This window comes from Phyllostomus hastatus, unplaced genomic scaffold, assembly GCF_019186645.2.
Source record: "Phyllostomus hastatus isolate PE091 unplaced genomic scaffold, TTU_PhHast_1.1 phas_scaffold_12, whole genome shotgun sequence".
Classification (NCBI taxonomy): Eukaryota; Metazoa; Chordata; class Mammalia; order Chiroptera; family Phyllostomidae; genus Phyllostomus; species Phyllostomus hastatus.
The window spans coordinates 17,023,691-17,043,076 of record NW_025334007.1 but is presented as its reverse complement, the minus strand read 5'-3'; the positions used below and the strand labels follow the sequence as shown (position 1 = coordinate 17,043,076).

General features: G+C 44.9%; 1 protein-coding gene across 2 annotated transcripts; it reads left to right on the top strand.

Annotated features, from left to right (window-relative positions):
- The first annotated feature begins 218 nt into the window (after positions 1-218).
- TLR8 (toll like receptor 8) lies at positions 219-16,352 on the top strand. 2 transcript variants are annotated; one of them, XM_045856153.1, is made up of 3 exons: positions 220-353; positions 7,033-7,135; positions 10,932-16,352. In XM_045856153.1, the coding sequence occupies exon 3, from the start codon at positions 10,938-10,940 to the stop codon at positions 14,058-14,060; it is 3,123 nt and encodes a 1,040-aa protein (XP_045712109.1). In that variant the 5' UTR covers positions 220-353; positions 7,033-7,135; positions 10,932-10,937; the 3' UTR covers positions 14,061-16,352. The 2 variants fall into 2 exon arrangements, with proteins under 2 accessions (XP_045712110.1, XP_045712109.1); XM_045856154.1 differs by lacking the exon at positions 7,033-7,135 and having other exon boundaries at positions 219-353.
- The last annotated feature ends 3,034 nt before the right edge of the window (positions 16,353-19,386 follow it).

Sequence of the window (19,386 nt, the reverse complement as noted above, 5' to 3'; positions counted from 1 at the left end):
CCCTCACACAGAGACACAGAAACTCACAAAAATACACTGGATGTGTCTGGCTCGGGCTATATTTAAATCATTTTATAAATGACTCCCCTCTCCCCCCCGCAATTTTCAGTTTTGAAATTTTAAAGCACAGTCCATAAATGATTTGGCAACAGTTAAGAAATCACAAGTTCCCTTCCTTGCACATAAACTTCTGCAAACCGCATGCTAGGTTTCACTGAGGCTAAAGCCAACACTTTCAGGAAGTCCGTCAGTTTCTCTTCTCCGCGTGTACCTGCCGCACGGACGGTACCCCTCTGCAGTGCCGCGTGCTGGCCATGGAGTGAGAACTCACCAGGGCTGACAACGGGAAAACGGTAAGCTCCTTCGATTCCTTTAACAAAGCTTCCCAACAGGATATGTGATTGCTGACCCTGAAGTAGGGTTTGGTGGCCACAGAGTATGAACAGAGAAAGTGATGAATGAGCAATCAAATAGGCATCAAAGGGTTTAGGATGGAGCCCTGACCGGTGTGGCTCAGTGGGTTGGGTGTCATCCCACAAAGCGAAAGGTTACGGGTTCTCTTCCCATTCAGGAAGCATGCCTGGGTTGCAGCTTTGGTCCCGGTCAGGGCATGGACGGGAGGCAACTGATGGGTGTTTCTCTCTCCCGTCAATGTTTCTGTCTCCCTCTCTTTCTCCTTCCCCTGCACTCTCTCTAACATAAATAATTTCTGAAAAAGGTTTAGTGTTGAAACACCTCTAAATATACAGAAAATTTTTACAGAAAATTTTAAAATTTCATATGCACTGGTCCTATAGTATGGACAGAAGGGGAAACCAATTCCAAAGCTCTGGGTAGACCTGAAGCTTACTCATTAGCCTCTGGGTTTGATTTCTGCGAATACAATGAAAGCTCTGGGTGTGCCTTGGCTGAACAGCTGAGGCTGCAGATCACGGAGAGGGCAGTTGAAGTTCATTCTCTCTCACAATCACCGCTGCTCCCCCTTTCACGTAATAACCTCCAAACAGTGTGGGTTTATGAGCCAGGAGGCTGCCTCATGGGAACACCAAACTTAGGGAGTGTCAGGTTGTGTCTCAAGGGGGAGGATGTCATTATTGGATGTTGGTTGTAAGTGTGTCTTAGTGCTACCTCCAGAACCTATTGAAGGGACGTGCTGGCCGGGTGGCTCAGTTGGCTAGAGCATCATTTTGTATACCAAACAGTTGGCGGGTTCCATCCCCAGTCAGGGCACATACCTAGGTGGCAGGTTTGATCCCCGGTCAGGGCGTGTATGAGAGCCAACCAATCCATGTTTCTCTCTCACATCAATGCTTCTCACGCTCTTTCTCTCCCTGTCCTTTCTTCTTGCTTTAGCGTCAGTAACCATATCCTTAGGTGAAGATTAAAAATAAAACATAAAACATTCTATCGAGGGGAACATCAGCCCAATGGAATATATTTGAGTTCAACTGAGTTTTTACATGGAGTTGGGGGATTTGTTATTTTTAAACTATTATCCAAAATTTATGACTATTGGGCTACAAGGACATAGTATATTTAAATGCATAACCCATGGTTCTGGATCAGCATGCACAAATACAGGCTCTGTTGACTTTTCGGATGGTTAGAGCTGCTAGCTGGTGTGCATGTCTGAAATCAGTGCATTTCCAGTTGTTGTATGGGACTACAGAGTGCTCTGTCATGAACCGATCACTGCGGAAAGGCAAGGTGGGTGATCCACCCCAGCATTTGAATCCTGAAAGTGCCAGGTATAGCTATGGTATCTCTGCTGATAATCAAAACCAGATCATTGCTGCCCTGACTGGTGTGGCTCAGTGGGTTGAGCACCAGCCTGCGAAACCGAAGGGTTGCTGGTTCGATTCCTGGTAGGGGCACATACCTGGGTTGTGGGCTGGTTCCCAGTTAGGGTGCATGCAAGAGGCAGCAATCAATGTTTCTCTCCCTTTCCTTCTCCCTCTGTTCCCTTCTCGCTAACAAATAAATAAAATCTTAAAAAAAATCTTTTTTAAAGATTTTATTTATTTGTTTTTAGAGAGGGAAGGGAGGGAGAAAGAGAGAGAGAGAGAGAGAAACATCAATGTGCGATTGCTGGGGGCGATGGCCTGCAACCCAGGCATGTGCCCTGACTAGGAATTGAACCTGCAACACTTTGGTTCGCAGCCCACGCTCAATCCACTGAGCCACGCCAGCCAGGGCAGATCATTGTTAACTAGCCTCTTGATTCTCACCCTACCAATTGGTTCACTACTCGGGTACATGTTGACTCAGTTTCAGCTCTGCCACCTACCATCTGAGTGACCTTGGGTAACTTAGCTTTTCTGAGCCTCAGGTTCCATGTGTGTAAAATGGGGGCTTGTGAACGCGCCCACCTAACTGATTTGTAGGAGGGCTGAACAAGAAAATGCATGACTTGTACTCAATGCAGTGTGTGCCTCGTGGTCAAGCACTCACCAAATGCTCCCCACCATATTTCTCAAAACTCAAATAACATAACTTTTCATAGAAAAGCAAGCTCCATCTGCTCATTGATTTGTGCATTTAATGTGCTAGTGGTTACTTTCACCTCCAAAGCTGTTCACGAGTCCATGGAATTTGGCTAAAACATGGTATCTATTGTTAGATAAAATCAAATATTATTGTCAGCTTCAGCTAAGGTGACAGATCCTATCTGCACAACCATTTCTTCATTCATCTATTTTCATAATATGTCAGCGGTCAACAGAGCCAACTACAAATGAATCAGCACCCATGAAAACTTAGAAATAAATCCAGTATGGCAAAAATTCAGTTCCGGTTGAATTCCTCATCATGTGCAAACAGCTCAGTAGTTCAGTTGGTGGGGAATGAATTACACCCTCTGACCAATAGGTTCTCGCGATACTGTAGTGTCAGGGGACATGAGCGGGACCCATCCTGAGAATGGGGGGAGATGAGCTAAGGCAAAGCACATCTTGGTAAAGGAAACCTTGGAAAAGAGAGAAGGAAGGAGGCAGCATTGCAAAATGTCTGCTTGTAAGCTAGGAAATGGGCGTGAAAAGATATAAAGCCCTTTACTCCAGGAAGGCAGCTTTAGGCACGTGGCACCCCACCTTCGCCTTAGATTGTGTGGGAAAACGTGCAGGATTTATTTCAGCCTCGCCTGGCAGGATTAGTCTTTTTGAACCCAGACCCTCCCCTGCCAGCAGCCTTCACCCCCCGCCCCCTGGGGCTGGGTCCTGCGGGGGGGCCCCTTGGCTCACTCTTACTCTCGGGGTTCCACAGGTAAGGCAGGCTGCTCTTCAGACTGCACTGGTGTTCTTTCTTTCTTCTCTTAGATTATATTTATTTATTTTTAGAGAGAGGGGAAGGGAAGGAGAGAGGGAGAGAAACGTGGGAACATCGGTTGCCTCTTGTATGCGTCCCAACCAGGGACTGAACTCGCAACCCAGGCACGTGCCCTGACTGGGAATTGAACCGGTGACCTTTTGCTTTGGGGTACAATGCCCAACCCACTGAGGAGGTGCCTCCTCAGTCAGGGCACCTGCACTGGTGCTTTAAAATTGTGTTTTTGGTGTCCACTGGGGTGTACATTGAGGAGGGAGATTCGGACAAGGACTGAGACAGGTCATATTCATTGTACCGTTCAGCTCCTTCCGAACCCAAAGTGGAGGACTGGCTTTCTGTGTGCCAGGGATCCTACTGAAGAACTGACTGTGCGTGGAAAGGAGGGAAACACTTGTGAAATCACTTCCTCAATAGCTAGGGGGAGCTGCATTTGGCAGGGAGGGGGAAGCTGGGCAGATTTCTGTGTGTGTGATTCACACGCTTTCTCAAAAGAAATGGGTCATCAGTTTCTCTGCATGTTCTGAGGCAACATGCAGGGAAACATCCAGACCACCCAGACGGTGGTCTTCCTCATCAGGGTGTTCTGCATGCTAAGCTCACCAGCCTGTCCTGGCCACGGGCTTCGATTTGGCAGCTTGGACTTGTCTTGACAAGCAGTTTCCATGGAACAACTCCTACTGACCTGCTCTCTCTCTCTCTGCTCTCACTCTCTGTTTCCTGCAGCTGCCATAACAGAGCGCCACAAACTTGGTGACTCAGAACAGCAGACATCTGCCCTGGCTGGTGTGGCTCAGTGGATGCAGCACGGGCCTACAAACCAAAGGGTCACCAGTCAGGGCACATGCCTGGGTTGCAGGCCAGGTCTCCAGTAGGGGATGCATAAGAGGCAACTACACATTGATGTTTCTCTCTCTCTCTTTCTCCCTCCCTTCCCTTCTCTCTAAAAATAAATAAATAAAATCTTAAAAAGAAATCAGCAAAATAATGAATATATTCCAGTCTATATTATATTCATTTTTATATTGAATACCAATGGGATTATAAAATATAATTTTTACTTTTTTTTTTTTTTCAAAATCCTCACCCAAGGATGTGTTTATTGATTTGTGTGTGTGTGTGTGTGTGTGTGTGTGTGTGTGAGAGAGAGAGAGAGAGAGAGAGAGAGAGAAACAGAAACATTGATTGGATGCCTCCGGTAGGCATCCCAACCAGAAATCAAACCCGCAGTCTAGGTGGTATCCTGACCAGGGATTGAACCCATAACCCTTTGTGTACAGGGACGATGCTCCAACCAACTGAGCCACTTGGCCAGGGCAATTTTTACCTTTTTTTTTTTTAATGGAGGAAGAGACCCATGGAGGCCAAAGGGACTTGGGCCCATGAATATCACAACTTGGCCTTGTTGACAACCACATTCTATTTCCCAATTCAACATATGCCAAGGAAGATTCAGGCGTGGCCTCATGTGTCCGCAATGAAAGGGATTTAAGTAGTGATCCGCAATCCCTTATCTGAGACCCATGGGCCAGAATTGTGCCAAAGTTCAGAATTCCTATTTTAACAAGATGATATATTCCCCATAGGCCATGTTACAAAACACTTCCAATGTCTTAGGTCACGCTCCTGGCTGTTTCTGCTCTGAAACCGGGATGTTCACGCTAAGTGGGTAACTAGAGATGATAGTAGCCTTGGGTCCGTTCAGATCGCCGAAGACGTTATGAAAAATGAAACAAAATCTGGGGCTCGGACCTTTGGGGATTTCATTCAGAGAGGGGGTCATGAACCTGTGCAAGGCAGATCCTGCATGAATAATGAACAAAGGAAACCATAAAGCCCTGTCCTGGCTGCCAGAGGCCCGGATGCTGCTAACTGCTGGGTCTCTGATTTTTGGTGTTTTCTCGCGGTAACTTCCCTGTCATCCTGGGTGACTTCCCAGGTGACGGGTACTGGCCGTTATTGAGAGGGGCACCAAAGAGCTGATCAGGAGCTCCAATGGCAAGGACAGGCTGAGTGGGTGTGGTGGGCTCTTGGCTAGGGTTTGCCAGTGTCCCCCAAGATCTCTTCTGTGATGCCAGACCAGGAGTAGGGTCGGGCAAGTGAGTCACTCACTGCGGGTGCAAAATTTAAGAGAGGGTGGATGCCAAACATCTCAGGAATCGAGATCAAGAATATTTTAATGTTATATTTTTTAAAAATCAAACTGCCAAAATGCGATCGCTGGCTGGTTGCCTGTTTTAGTAAATTGACTTTTTTTTTTTTTGGAGCCAGAGCCGAGCAAGGCAGGTGGAGCAAATCCTGGCAAGTACAGGGTCAGAGTTTGTCTTTGTTTCAAATGCAGATATTTTGTCCATCGGGGATTTTAATCTTTTTAAATAGTATTTATCTTGATGACTAAGTTTTTGGGTGTGTCCTCAAATTTTGTACTTGTGGCCCTGGCTGGCGTAGCTCAGTGGATTGAGCGCGGGCCGTGAACCAAAGCGTCACAGGTTCGATTCCCAGTCAGGGCACATGCCTGGGTTGCAGGCCACGGCCCCCAGCAACTGCACATGGATGTTTCTCTCTCTCTCTCTCCTTCTCCCTCCCTTCCCTCTCTAAAAATAAATAAAATCTTTTTAAAAAAAGAATGTGGAAAAGGGAACATTATATATATAAAAAAATTGTACTTGTAGCACTGCTACTGTGCCTGTTTTCTCGGCGAGATCCTCCAGTCTCTCGGCCGGGGTGCTGGAGTGGGATGTTCATGAGCCTGCATCTGCCAGAGGTCCCAGAGCCAGGGCCAGGCGGAGGTTTGAGTTCTGAGTTCCAGATACAGATTGTTCTTTAACCCTCGTGTTTTCTCTTTGGTGGTTGCCTGGGCCTTCACTTGCACCTGGAGGCCTGAACCCGAGGCTCTGGATTCAACCTTTTGACCTTCGAGATAGTAAGTCTCAGGGAGGGCACCGAGAGGAGTCTGACTTCTCCCAAAGACTCTCACTCAGTCCGTCCACTGTGCGGTCCCCCCTGGCACGCCATCTGCCAGGACTGCTGCCTCCACTTCCGGAGTATTTTCAGGCTTCCCTGATGGGAATGAACTTGGCTCTGGTTGACCCTAGGGCGTCTCTGCTGTGTCACGTAATGCTCAACCACCTACACGCGGCGTCTTCGTCAACTTTCTCTGCATTCTTTGTCTGCTGCGGTCTCCTCTTAGGCCTTCTCTGCTCTTGTTAGGATCCCAGTTCTTTCCTGTCACTTTATCGGGAAACTTCAACTGTCAGGCTCAAACAATGGAAGCATATTTCCTCTCTCTCTCTCTCTCTCTCTCTCTCTCTCTCTCTCCCCCCCCTTCTCAGGTTCTGTTTTATTTGCTTAGTTCTACTTTCTATCTTATTTGCATAATTACCCTTTCCCCTCTACTTTTATTTGTAGAGTTGCCAGTTCCCTCCCTCCCTCTCTCTCTCTCTCCTTTGCATCATGGTTATTTCTCTAATTTATTTGCAGAGTTGCTATTTCTCTTGTGCCAGGCTGGATGCTTATATCTTAATGAGAGTAAATTCCCCCTGGATCCCTTCTCACTGTGAGATCTGGTTTCCTCTGAAGTCATTTTGCAGCCATTACTTTTGGTAGCCCAGGGGCGTGGGTGTGGCCAAGAGGAAGAACTTGGCTGAGGAGCTGCAGTTCTTGCTGGGGCCTTGAGCTTTGTGCTCTCTCTCTCTCCCTGTCTGTCCTCAGATCCAGCTGGATGATATGAGTTAGGGCTCACTCTCTGAGTGAGGAGCCTTTGCCGTCCGTTCCACCGTTGCGAGGCCCTGACGTGGATGAAGAGGCTTGAACAGTAAGGGTTTTCTCCTCAACTTCTTTGATAGCTGCCTGTTTGCCACTTCCTATTCGTCCCACCCATGTATTTCTTTGCAAAGTGAGATGATTTGGAACTTGTCCACTCCAGTTCTTACCTCGGGACACTTTCCAGACGGTAGAGTTGGGAATTTCAAACTTTTCATTCAGAACTCCCCTCCAGAATATTCTGCTCACTTCCATGGCACAAGATTTACTTTAACTTTTTATTTACTGATGAGAGAGAAAGAGAGAAAGAAACATCGATTGGTTGTTCCCCTTATTTCTGCATGCATTGGTTGATTCTTGTATGCACCCTGACTAGGGATGGAACCCACAACCTTGGTGTATGGGAATGAAGCTCTAACCAACTGAGTTACCCAGCCAGGACCACAATATTTACTATAAATTGCCACATACTTCCCAGGAGGCCACGTTCATCCCGAAAATACAGCGAATTTCAAAAGGCTCCCCTCCTGGTCTCTAGCGCCCCCTAGAGGCTGTTCTCAATTGCTCGGCACTGTAGGAGAGACAGTTGCATGTGAAATTAGACATTGAGACCTTAACTTGAGGCTAGTGAGGCCACACAGGATCACCCTGTCCTCTGGACTTGACGGAGTGACAACCTAAACATGTTTCATCTAACGACAGTGCTCTGTTTACCATTCAAAGGGTCTGCAACCTGGCCTCACCCTGCCATCTGTTCCCCCATGGGCCTTTTTGTAAATTAACTTTTAATGTGTGATTAGTCTGTAGTTAGAAATTAAAATAGGCACCCAACAAGCACTACCTTGGCCAGGCAATCAAGGTGTGCCCATCAACAGTGGAAGTCACGTTGCTAGTAGGTGCCCTTAGTGTGCTGTGACTACAATCACAATTTACCTGGGTGGACTTGCTCCCCGAAACCCATCACCCCAGACTAATCATGAGAAAAGCATCAGAAAAATTCCAGTTGAGGGACAGTCTACATAATCATCCCCCTTTTCATCTTTATTTTTCTCCATAGTGCTTCCCACCCTCTAACACACCATCTAGCAATGTACGCTCCAGATGGGCAGGTATTCTAATCTGTTCTGTTCATGGCTAGATTCCCTTCTTAAAAACAGTTCCCGATCACGTCAAATTTTTTTAAAGATTTTATTTATTTATTTTTAGAGAGGGAAGGGAGGGAGAGAGAGCGAGAGAGAGAGAGACATCAATGTGCCGTTGCTGAGGGCCGTGGCCTGCAACCCAGGCATTGCCCTGACTGGGAATCGAACCTGCGATGCTTTGGTTCACAGCCCACACTCAATCCACTGAGCTACGCCAGCCAGGGCCTGATCACGTCAAATTTAATGCATCATATTCACTTCCCCCTCTCCCCGGCCCCAAACTATCTTTTGTTCTCAGTGAATGGCACTCTTATCCATCCAGCTGCACAGACCAGGAACCTGGAAGTCACCATTTATTTCTTTTTAGAGAGAGAGGAAGGGAGGGAAAAAGAGAGGGGGAGAAACATCAACGTGTGATTGCCTCTCACTGTGGCCCCCACTGGGGACCTGGCCCACAACCCAGACATGTGCTGACTAGGAATCGAACTAGTGACTCTTTGGTTCGCAGCCCACGCTCAATCTACTGAGCTACACAGCTAGGGCTTGATTTATTTTTAGAAAGAGGGGAAGGGAGAAAGAGAGGGAGAGAAAAGATCAATTAGTTGCCTCTTGCACATACCCCAACCGTGCACCAAACCTGCAACCCAGGCATGTGCCCTGACCGGGAATTGAACTTGTAACTTTTTGCTTTATGGGATGACACCCAAACAACTGAGCCACACTGGTCAGGTTCCAGAAAAAATTTTTCAGTGCTATCTGCATATAAGGCATTGCGCTGGCAGGAAGATTTGAAAATGGTATTGTATAGCATGGGGAGAAAAAGGAACCCTCATGCATTATTGGTGGGAATGCAGACTGGTGCAGCGACTGTGGAAAGCAATACGGACTTTCCTCAGAAAATTAAAACTGGAACTGCCTTATGACCCAGTGATTCCACTACTGGGAATATATCCAAAGAAACCCAAAACACTAATTTGAAAGAATATGTGCACCCCTATGTTCATCAAAGCATTCTTTATAATAGCCAAGATCTGTGAATTAAAAAGCTGTGGTACATTTACACAATGGAATACTACTTGGCTGTAAAAATAAGAAGGAAATCTTATCCTTTGTAAACAGCATGGATATACCTGGAGAGTATTATGCTAAGTGAAATAAGGCAGTCAGAGAAAGACAAGCACCATATGATCTCATTTGTATTGGAACCCAATGAACAAAATAAATGAACAAACAAAATACGGACAGACACATAGAAAGAGAGAACAGACTGACAGCTGTCAGAGGGGAAAGGGGTTGGGGGCTGAGTGAAAAAGGTGAAGGGATTAAACATTGAGAAAAAAGAAAAAAAAAGCCCTCATAGATACAGACAACAGTATGGTGATGGCCAGAGGGAAGGGAGAAAGGGTAGGTAGGAGAGGGTAGGGGGGGATAAATGGTGATGGAAGGAGACTTGACTTGGGGTGGTGAACACCCAATACAATATGCAGACGATGTGTTATAGAACTGTACACCTGAAACCTATATAATTTTATCAACCAATGTCACTTCAATCAATTTAATTTTTTTTTAAAAAAAGGATGTTAGAATCAGATTGGCTCAAGTCCCAGCTCTACAATGTGTCACCCTTCTGAAAGTTCCTTAAATCTCAGAGTTTGTTTCTTTCCTCACTTACAAGATGCAGATAATAATAGAACCTATCTTGCTGTGTTATTGTGAACATTGATGTGGGTGAGAAAATGTTTGGCACAATAACTGATACTTTCTTATTACTATTATCAACTGAAGGTATCCATTTTCCTGTCATACAAGGAGATAAGAGAACTTGATAGTACCACCATGATGGTGTAGAAAAATTGTGGGGAAAAACGCCAATAAGCAGATATAGCTGTGTAGATAAGGTAGAGATACCTCTTGCCTGGAGATCACGAGTACTGTAATAGAAGCTGGATCTAAACTCTCCTTGGGACTGGCCAAAGTTTCATCAAGAGTTATATTGCCCTGGCCAGGTGGCTCAGTTGGTTGGAGTTTTGTCCCATACACAGAACAGGTTGCAGGTTCAATCCCCAGTCAGGGCACATGCCTAGGTTATGTGTTTGATCCTGTGTGGGAGGCAGCTGATAGATATTTCTCTCTCTCTCTCTCTCCTCTCCCTCCCTCCCTCCCTCCCTCCCTCCCTCCCTCTCTCTCTCTCTCTCTCTCTCCCTCCCCCTCTCTCTCTCCCTCTCCCCCTCTCTCTCTCCCTCTCCCCCTCCCCCTTTCCCCTCTCCTCCTCTCCCCCTCTGTCTCTAAATCAATAAATATATCCTCTGGTGAGGACTAAAGAGGAAAAATAGAAGTTATATTAATAGGTTGAAACTATAGCTTGTGTGCTACAGATCTATGAAACATATCATGGTCCAGCAGCAGCAGCCAGACATTATGATTGTGGGAGCATATCGATTAATGCTTCTGCAAAAGCTTCCCCAGTTTTCTCATCATCATAATCTCACATAGCTCCATCTTCAACTTCTTTTAGCACCATGAAGCCAAACACAGTGAAAACTTAAAATCGTTCGGACTGTAATTCAGTGTAATGTATTTAATTTTTAAGTGAACTCCCACTTCTAAACTCATGCAAAGTACAGTGAAGCACTGTTTATTTCATCATGAACTACCTGGCAGATAGTGCTACTCTAATATTGTGCCTACGCTTTTGATTTTCCTTAGGAAGATATGACCCTTCAGGCTTTGCTTCTGACCTGCCTTTTCCTGCTAATCCTTGATTCCTGGGAGTTCCTCACCGAAGCAGATTATTACAGAAGAAGCTATCCTTGTGATGAGAAAACCCAAGGTGTCTCTGTCATTGCAGAGTGCAATAATCGTCGACTGCAAGAAGTTCCCCAAACTGTGGGCCAAGATGTCACCGAGCTAGACCTGTCTGACAATTCCATCACACACATAACAAATGAATCATTTCAAGGGCTGCAAAATCTTACTCAACTCAATCTGAACCGCAACGCCATGCTACAGCCCTACTGGGAAAGTTATTATAGAAATAAAAAAGGCATGAATATTACAGACGGGGCATTCCTCAGCTTGCGAAACCTAGTGGTGTTACTACTTGAAAACAACCAATTACACAAAATACCGTCCGATTTGCCAGGGTCTTTGAGAAGACTTAGTCTAATAGAAAACAACATCATCTCTGTAACGAAAAACAACACTTCTGGACTGAAGAATTTGGAAAATCTCAATTTGGGCTGGAACTGCTATTATGACAATGTTTGTAATAAAACTTTTGAAATAGAAAAAGGAGCATTTGAAGAGATGACAAATTTGAAGGTGTTAATACTATCTTTTAGTAACCTTTCCCGGGTGCCCCTCCACCTGCCGAGCTCCTTAACAGAACTTTATCTTAGCAACTCGAATATCAAAAACATCAGCGAGGAAGACTTCAGGAAACTGGAAAATTTAACAGTACTAGATTTAAGTGGGAACTGTCCAAGGTGTTTCAACGCCCCATTCCCCTGTACACCTTGTGCAGGAGATGCTTCCATGTACATACCTCCTAATGCTTTTGATAGTTTGACCAAACTCAAATACCTCAACCTTTCTAGTACTTCCCTCCGGAAGGTTCCTGCAAGCTGGTTTGACAGGATGCCTTATCTGAAGGAGCTGCACCTTGAATTCAACTACTTGGTCCAAGAAATAGCCTCTGGGGAGTTTTTAACAAAACTGCCCAACTTAGAAATACTTGACTTGTCTTACAACTATGTCAAGACAGCATATCCACAACGAGTTAGTCTTTCCCCAAACTTCTCTAATCTTACATCTCTCCGGGCATTGCACTTAAAAGGTTATGTGTTCCAGGAACTTGTCTATGAAGACTTCCGGCCCCTGATGAACCTCCCAAATTTAACGACTATCGACTTGGGCGTTAACTTCATTAAGCAAATTAATTTTAGCATCTTCCAGCATACCCCCAATGTGAAAGTCATTTACTTGTCAGCAAACAGAATATCGCCCTTGGTGGATGATATTAGGTCAAGTTCTGCAAGTTTCTCCGCTGTCCGAAGTCATGTCCTTAAACGACGCTCAGCAGATGGTGGGTTTGACCCACACTCGAATTTTTATCACAGCACCCATCGTTTAATGAAGCGGCAATGTACACATTATGGCACAGCCATAGATTTAAGCTTGAACAATATTTTCTTCATTGGGAAAAAGCAATTTGAAGCTTTTCCTAACATTTCCTGCTTAAATCTGTCTTCAAATGGCAATGGTCAAGCATTAAACGGAAGTGAATTTTCAGCTCTGCCTCATGTCAAATATTTGGATTTTACAAACAATAAACTGGACTTCGATTATGATAGTGCTTTCAATGAATTGCCTGAGTTAGAAGTTCTAGATCTCAGCTACAATGCACACTATTTCCGAATAGCAGGGGTAACACACCGTCTAGGATTTATTAAAAATTTAACAAAGCTGCAAATTTTAAATCTGAGCCACAATGACATTTATACCTTAACAGAGTACAGCCTAAGTAGTGAGTCCCTGAAAGAATTAGTTTTCAGTGGAAACCGCCTTAATGTTTTGTGGAATGGTGAAGATAAGAGGTACACGTACATTTTTAAAAATCTCAAGAACCTGACACAGCTTGATTTATCCTTTAACAACCTCGTGCATATCCCAACTAAAGCATTTATTAACTTGCCCAGGAGTCTCACTAAACTATATATAAATGATAATAAGTTAACTTTCTTTAACTGGACATTACTCCGGAACTTTTCTTGTCTCCAGCTGCTTGACTTAAGTAGAAACCATCTACATTATTTAGATGATAACCTATTGAAATTTGCAAAATCTCTTACGACGCTGCTACTGAGTGGAAACAGGATTTCCTACCTGCCCCCTGGCTTTCTTTCAGAAAACAGCAGTCTGGTACACCTTGATTTAAGTGCCAACCTGCTGAAAATGGTCAACAGGTCTACACTTGAAACGAGGGACAAGAACACCTCGTTAACCCTTTTGAAGCTAGATGGAAACCCTTTTGACTGTACCTGTGACCTGGGAGATTTTCGAAGGTGGCTGGATAACAATGTGAATGTCACAATTCCTAGACTGACAGATGTCATTTGTGCCAGTCCCGGGGATCAAAGAGGGAAGAGTATTATGACTCTAGAGCTAACCACGTGTGTTTCAGACACCACTGCTGCCATACTATGTGTCTTCACATCCTTCATCACCATCGTAGTAATATTGGCTGCCCTGGCTCATCACTGGTTTTACTGGGATGTCTGGTTTATCTATCAAGTGTGTTTAGCTAAGATAAAAGGCTACCGGTCTCTTTCCACATCCCAAACGTTCTATGACGCTTATGTTTCTTATGACACCAAAGATACCTCGGTCACCGACTGGGTGATCAATGAGCTGCGCTTCCACCTTGAAGAGAGTGAAGACAAAAACGTGCTCCTCTGTTTAGAGGAGAGGGATTGGGACCCAGGCTTAGCCATCATCGATAACCTCATGCAGAGCATCAACCAGAGCAAGAAAACAATCTTCGTTTTAACGAAAAAGTATGCAAAAAGCTGGAGCTTCAAAACCGCATTCTACTTGGCCTTGCAGAGGCTAATGGATGAAAACATGGATGTGATCGTGTTTATTCTGCTAGAGCCAGTGCTACAGCATTCTCAGTATTTGAGGCTGCGGCAGAGAATCTGCAAGAGTTCCATCCTCCAGTGGCCTGACAACCCCAAGGCAGAAGGCTTGTTTTGGCAAAGCCTGAAAAATGTGGTCTTAACTGAAAATGATTCACGGTATAACAATTTGTATGTTGATTCCATTAAGCAATACTAGCTGATGTTAAGTCACTGTTTCCCAACATAATACAAAAGCAAAGTGATGACCCTTCTGCTTTGATAATCTATTGCTGTATAGCGCATTACCCCAAAACTTAGTGGCTTAGAATGGCACAATCGGTTATCTCCTAGTCTCTGTGGGCCGGCAGTCCAGTATGGCTGAGCTAGGTCCTGTGCTTGGGGTCTCTCAAAGGCTGCAATTCAGGCATTAGCCAGGGCCACAGGCATCTCCTGGGGTTAGGATCACAGTCTTTAAGAGACCCCAAGCTCACATTCGTGTTGTTATTTTCAAGACTGGGTTCATTCTGGACTGTTGGCCAAAGGCTGCTCTCAGTTCTTGTTCATGGGGACCTCTCACACCTGGCAGCCTGCTCATCAAAGAAAGAGTTTGCTGACAAGACAGAAGTCACCAGCTTCTGTAATCTGATCCAGGGAGTCATATCCCATGCCTTTGGCCATTTCTGTTTGTTAGAAGTAAATCACAGGTCCTACCAGCTCAGTGGGAATGATCACCTCTGTCCGGGGAAAGTAGTCTGTGACCAGGATGGGTGGGGCTGTGATGGCCTCAGTCACAGACTGTGACTACCAGGAGGTGGGATCCCTATGAGCCATCTAAGCAGCAGCCTACTCCACCTTCTTTTCCATACCTAAGAACTCTTGAAACTCATGACTCTTCCTGATGTTAAATTGCTGTTTAGATTTATCATACATCCATGGCTACACGATTACATTATGCTGTGATTACGTTAGTCTTTTAGAGTTACTTTTACAAACATCGACTATATTTGAGTTCTAAGGTTTAGATGCCATTTAAAGGCTGAAGTAGATCATTTTTAAGTGGTTTATTTTTTTTTATTTCTTAACCATTATTTTTAGAGTATGCAGTTGAATGAAAAGCATTGGGAATATCTGTTCATCATCATTACCGTGACCCTTGAAAAATTCAAAATGTTTCCTTCTGCCTGATGAGCATGTGATAAATATACAGTAGGGAAATAGATCTAGAATCTAAAAGAAATTGCCATCTATGCCGGGGTTTGTGAGAACACTTAAAAAATCTTTGGTAGAAATCAAAGGAACAGTTTTCATGAAATTTGTACCTTCTGATCATTATTAACAGAAAAATTCTCACTTTACCCCTCCCTACTCAGAAGACATAAAGCCGAAATGCCTGTCTGTTGGCCCCTTTTGGGCTTTTCTCCCAAATGAAACAACTGCGGCACTCCCTACCGTCTCTGCCATCCCCGTGGTTCCTGTGCATCCGTCCACGGCATCCTCCCTAGCGTAGGTATGAATCCTGGAGAGAGACGCCTTATAAAATTTACCTGAGAATAGCTGGAAATTATCCGGGCTTAACAAAACAAAGTCCCTTCGGAATGAAAAGAAGAACAAATCTCCAATGCACCATCCTTCCTTAAGTACATAGGCTCTTGAAGTCCGCTCTCTGTCAGCTCACTTTGCTCCTCTGCTTTTCTCCTGCAGCTGTTCAAGATTTGTCAGATCCCTCTTTGGCATTGGTCTCTGTCTGTTGGCCCTTGTTAAAAAAAAATAATAAAATAACCCCTCCCCCGAACTGCAGGTATTAGAATGCCTAGTTACAGCCATGGTAAAGGAACTGGGTGACTCTGGGCAAGTCACTGCACCTATCTGAGCATACTTCCCCATCTGGAGAATGCACTAAATGATTTCCAAGGTATTTTCAAATATTACAACTGGATTAGTTTCCTAGGGCTGCCATGAGAAAGTACCACAAACTCAGTGGCTGAACACAACGGAAGTGTATGGTCCTAGTTCCGGAGGCCAGAAGTCGGAAGTCGGAAATCACAGTGTCTGCAGCGCTCCTAGCCCTCGGAAGCCTGTAGGAGGATCCTTCCTTGCCTCTCCTGATTTCTGGTGTTCGCTGGCGATCCTTGGTGTGCTTGGGCCTGTAGCCGCATCACTGCAACATCTGCCTCTGTGTCTCTCCTTCTTATAACAACACCAGTCATGTTGTGTTCAGGGTCCATGCAACTCCAGTCTGACTTCATCTTAACCAAGGACATCTGCAACGGCCTCATTTGCAAATGAGATCACACCGGGAGGTTAGAACTTCCACATAAAATTTGGTGGAGGGGGGGCAAGGGTAGCATGCAGTTCAACCCATAACAACAACCATGGCTTTTCTTGAGAAATGACTCAGAATTCCATGAAACTTGAAAATGCCCTTGGGAATGGGAAAGTCGTTTATGATTGTTGTACAAATAAAGGCAATTTCCCTCTCAGCTATTAATAAAGCTGTTCTAGTCATGTGGCCAGGTTTCCGCTGTCATTATCCTTGAACTAAAAGCCATAATAATACCCATCATTTCCAGTGAGTACAGAAGAAGATCACACAATTGTGTTCTCTTCCTTTCTGCCCTTGAGTGCTTTCAGGGCACAGGGGAGTTGGTAAAGCCCTGTGTGTCCGCAATCACGCTGTTGTTTTGCAGGAACAAGGCAAGGGATCGCTGTGTTTTGAAGCTGAAGGGGACATCGCAGGACTTCCTGTGCCAGCCACACAAAATGGAAAATGATCTTTATAAATGTCCCTCCAGTGTGCAAAGGGAGGAGACTAGATGTAAAATTCTTAAGATAGGAACAAAAACAAAACCCCACTTAGGATAGCAGAACATTGCCATCGGGACGCCGTGGATTATCAGAGTCTTATTTTCTGGTGAAAAATGCATTTCTAGGAGTAGGGAGAAAAGACCCGTCTGTTTTATCTTCCCAGTCTTCTTCCCGTTTGGCATTATACCTGCACTATTTTAGGGATAACTTTGTAGTTATCAGCAATGATGACACCAGAAGCTCAGAGATGACAGTAATGTCTGGGCTGTCAAGAAGCACCAGAATCCTCAGGCTCACTGTTGATGTTTCCATCTCCTTCCTAACCACTCAGCAACCACTCTTTTTTTAAAAGACTTTTTATTTTTACAGAGAGGTGAAAGGATGGTTGCCTCTTGCACGCCCCCTACTGCGGACCTGGCCTGCAACCCAGGCATGTGCCCTGACTGGGAATCGAACCAGTGACCCTCTGGTTCACAGGCTGGAGCTCAATCTACTGAGCCACACAGCCAGGCCAGGGCTCAGCAAGCACTTTTGATTTGACCTCCTACATTTCTCTCACATCCATCCCATCCCCCATCTCCATTATCAAAACCTCTTGCCCAAACTGCCAGCATCTGTCATTGGCTTCCTGGCATCCACTTTAGTCCCCCCAATTCCGTCCTAGCAGCCAGAGTGATTCTTATAAAAGATGTGCCTTCTGAATTCAGTTTAAAATCTTAACTCATGAACTAGGCTCTTGAGGCCCTCGGTAGCCTCCCATTTGCCTGTCCTCCACCCTCTACTCTAAGCACCCCCAGTAAGAGCCTTTAGTCCATGCCGAGAACATACCAAACACTCAACCTCAGTGCCTACATGCATGGTGCTGCCCTGGGGCACCTCTTCCTCCAGACTTAGTCAATTACTGCTCACCTTCAGAGAGAGGTTAAATGTCATTTAGAGAGGCTTCCCCCTAACTGCTAACTCTTACTTAGATGCTCCCTCGTCTTCTCAGTATTCATCACAAGTTTCGTTGGGTAAGTGATAGAGAAATGGACAGAGGGGTATTAACATATGGGTCTTCCATTAGACTATAGGCTCCAGAAATGAGGGAAGGTGCCTTTTTTGTCCATCACTCTGTCCCCAAAATTCTTTACCATGCCAGGTACACAATGCTTTTCCAGTGAATGAAGGAAGGTTCAGGTAAACTCCGGCTGCATGCTGAGACAGATGCTGTGTACACAGGAGGGCACATTGCCGACATGTCGCACCGCAGCACCTGTGCATAGGGGCAGGACTTTTTCTATCACCTGTCCTCCATCGATGGCAAGAAGTACTTATGGAAGACACACTTCCTGTCCCCAAGGATCTGATGGCTTTGAAATGGATTGGATTGGCCTTGTTCATATGTTCCATTTCCTGTTCAATGCCAAACCCATTATTGGAGGAGTATCAAAATATATCCCAGGGTCCACGTAAAATATGAGTTTTTATTTCTGTTCAAAACACTAAGAATTCTGCCCAACATTGTTCATTTTTCTGGGTCTTTTTCTTCTTAGTACATTTGGAAAAAATGTCCCCTTTCCCTCCCCTAGTAACAAGCATGTGATTGTCTCTTGGATACTGTACGACATCAATAACCTTGGATGCCACAGTGCTGATTCCATGAGGATTCCATTCAAAGCCTGGGCAAGAATGATTCGCATTCTTATCTGAGTGTTGGCCTGTGGTTCTGAGCCAGTGCGGCACAAAGGAAGAAGAAGGGAAGAGAAGGTGTCATGAAATAGAAGTCAGTTGAGAACTACTGTGTAGAGATCATGGGATGGTCCAGAAACAGATACATAATAGCCAGGAGTCTGAACTCAGCCTCACAGAATGTGGTCCCTGGCTGGGTTAGCATTGAATACTTTTGCACAGGTGTCCAACCCACAACCCATGGACCGCATGTGTCCCAGGATGGCTGTGAATTCAGCCCAACACAATATCGGAAACTGATGTAAAACATGATGAGATTTGTTCATGATGACGTGTCCCAATGTATTTAGTGTGGGGCCCAAAACAACTCTTCTTCCAGTGTGGCGCAAAGACGCCAAAAGGTTGCACACCCCTGCATTCTATGGCACCACTCAAAGCAAAATTTCCATATCATGTTAGTACATACTCCATCAAACATGCTCCTGAGGTCAGATAGCTTTAGGAACTGCTTGGTTATTGCAGTGTTTCTAATATGCATTGTGATCTCCAAAAGGGAGCTATATTACACTGTGTCCCAAACTTATCTGACCACAGATTTTTTTTTGTTTGGAATGCACCTTCTCTTTCTCTTTGGGAATGCTGATTTGAAGGCTGGATAGAGATTCCCCCAGCCTGGCGAATCCCTGGAAATGTTTTTAGGCGCATGGTGCCAGTCACTATTCTGATATGCACTGTTCTGTTTTAAAAGCGGAGAAGAAAAATAATCCAGGCCACGTGCCCTGAGACCTTTATAACCAGCTGATTAGCTTCTTGAATGGGTCCTCCTGGGTCTCCAGGGGGCACATTATTGCTTCTAAAGAGAGAAGTGACAACAAAGCAGATTATAATCCAGAAGAAGTAAATAATGAAACTGTAAAAATGATAGATGCTTCTTTGGTATAAGGTGAAGTGGTTAATATTCGTTTCTAAAGCATCGTTAGCCATATAAAGGATACGTTTAGTACTTGACATAAATTGGAAACAGACATCATACTTCTGCTGATTGGGCTATCCTTTGCTGTGGCTGA

Excerpts from the sequence above, each read along its gene's own strand:
- TLR8 (XM_045856154.1), top strand. The coding sequence starts at position 10,938 with ATGACCCTTCAGGCTTTGCTTCTGACCTGCCTTTTCCTGCTAATCCTT.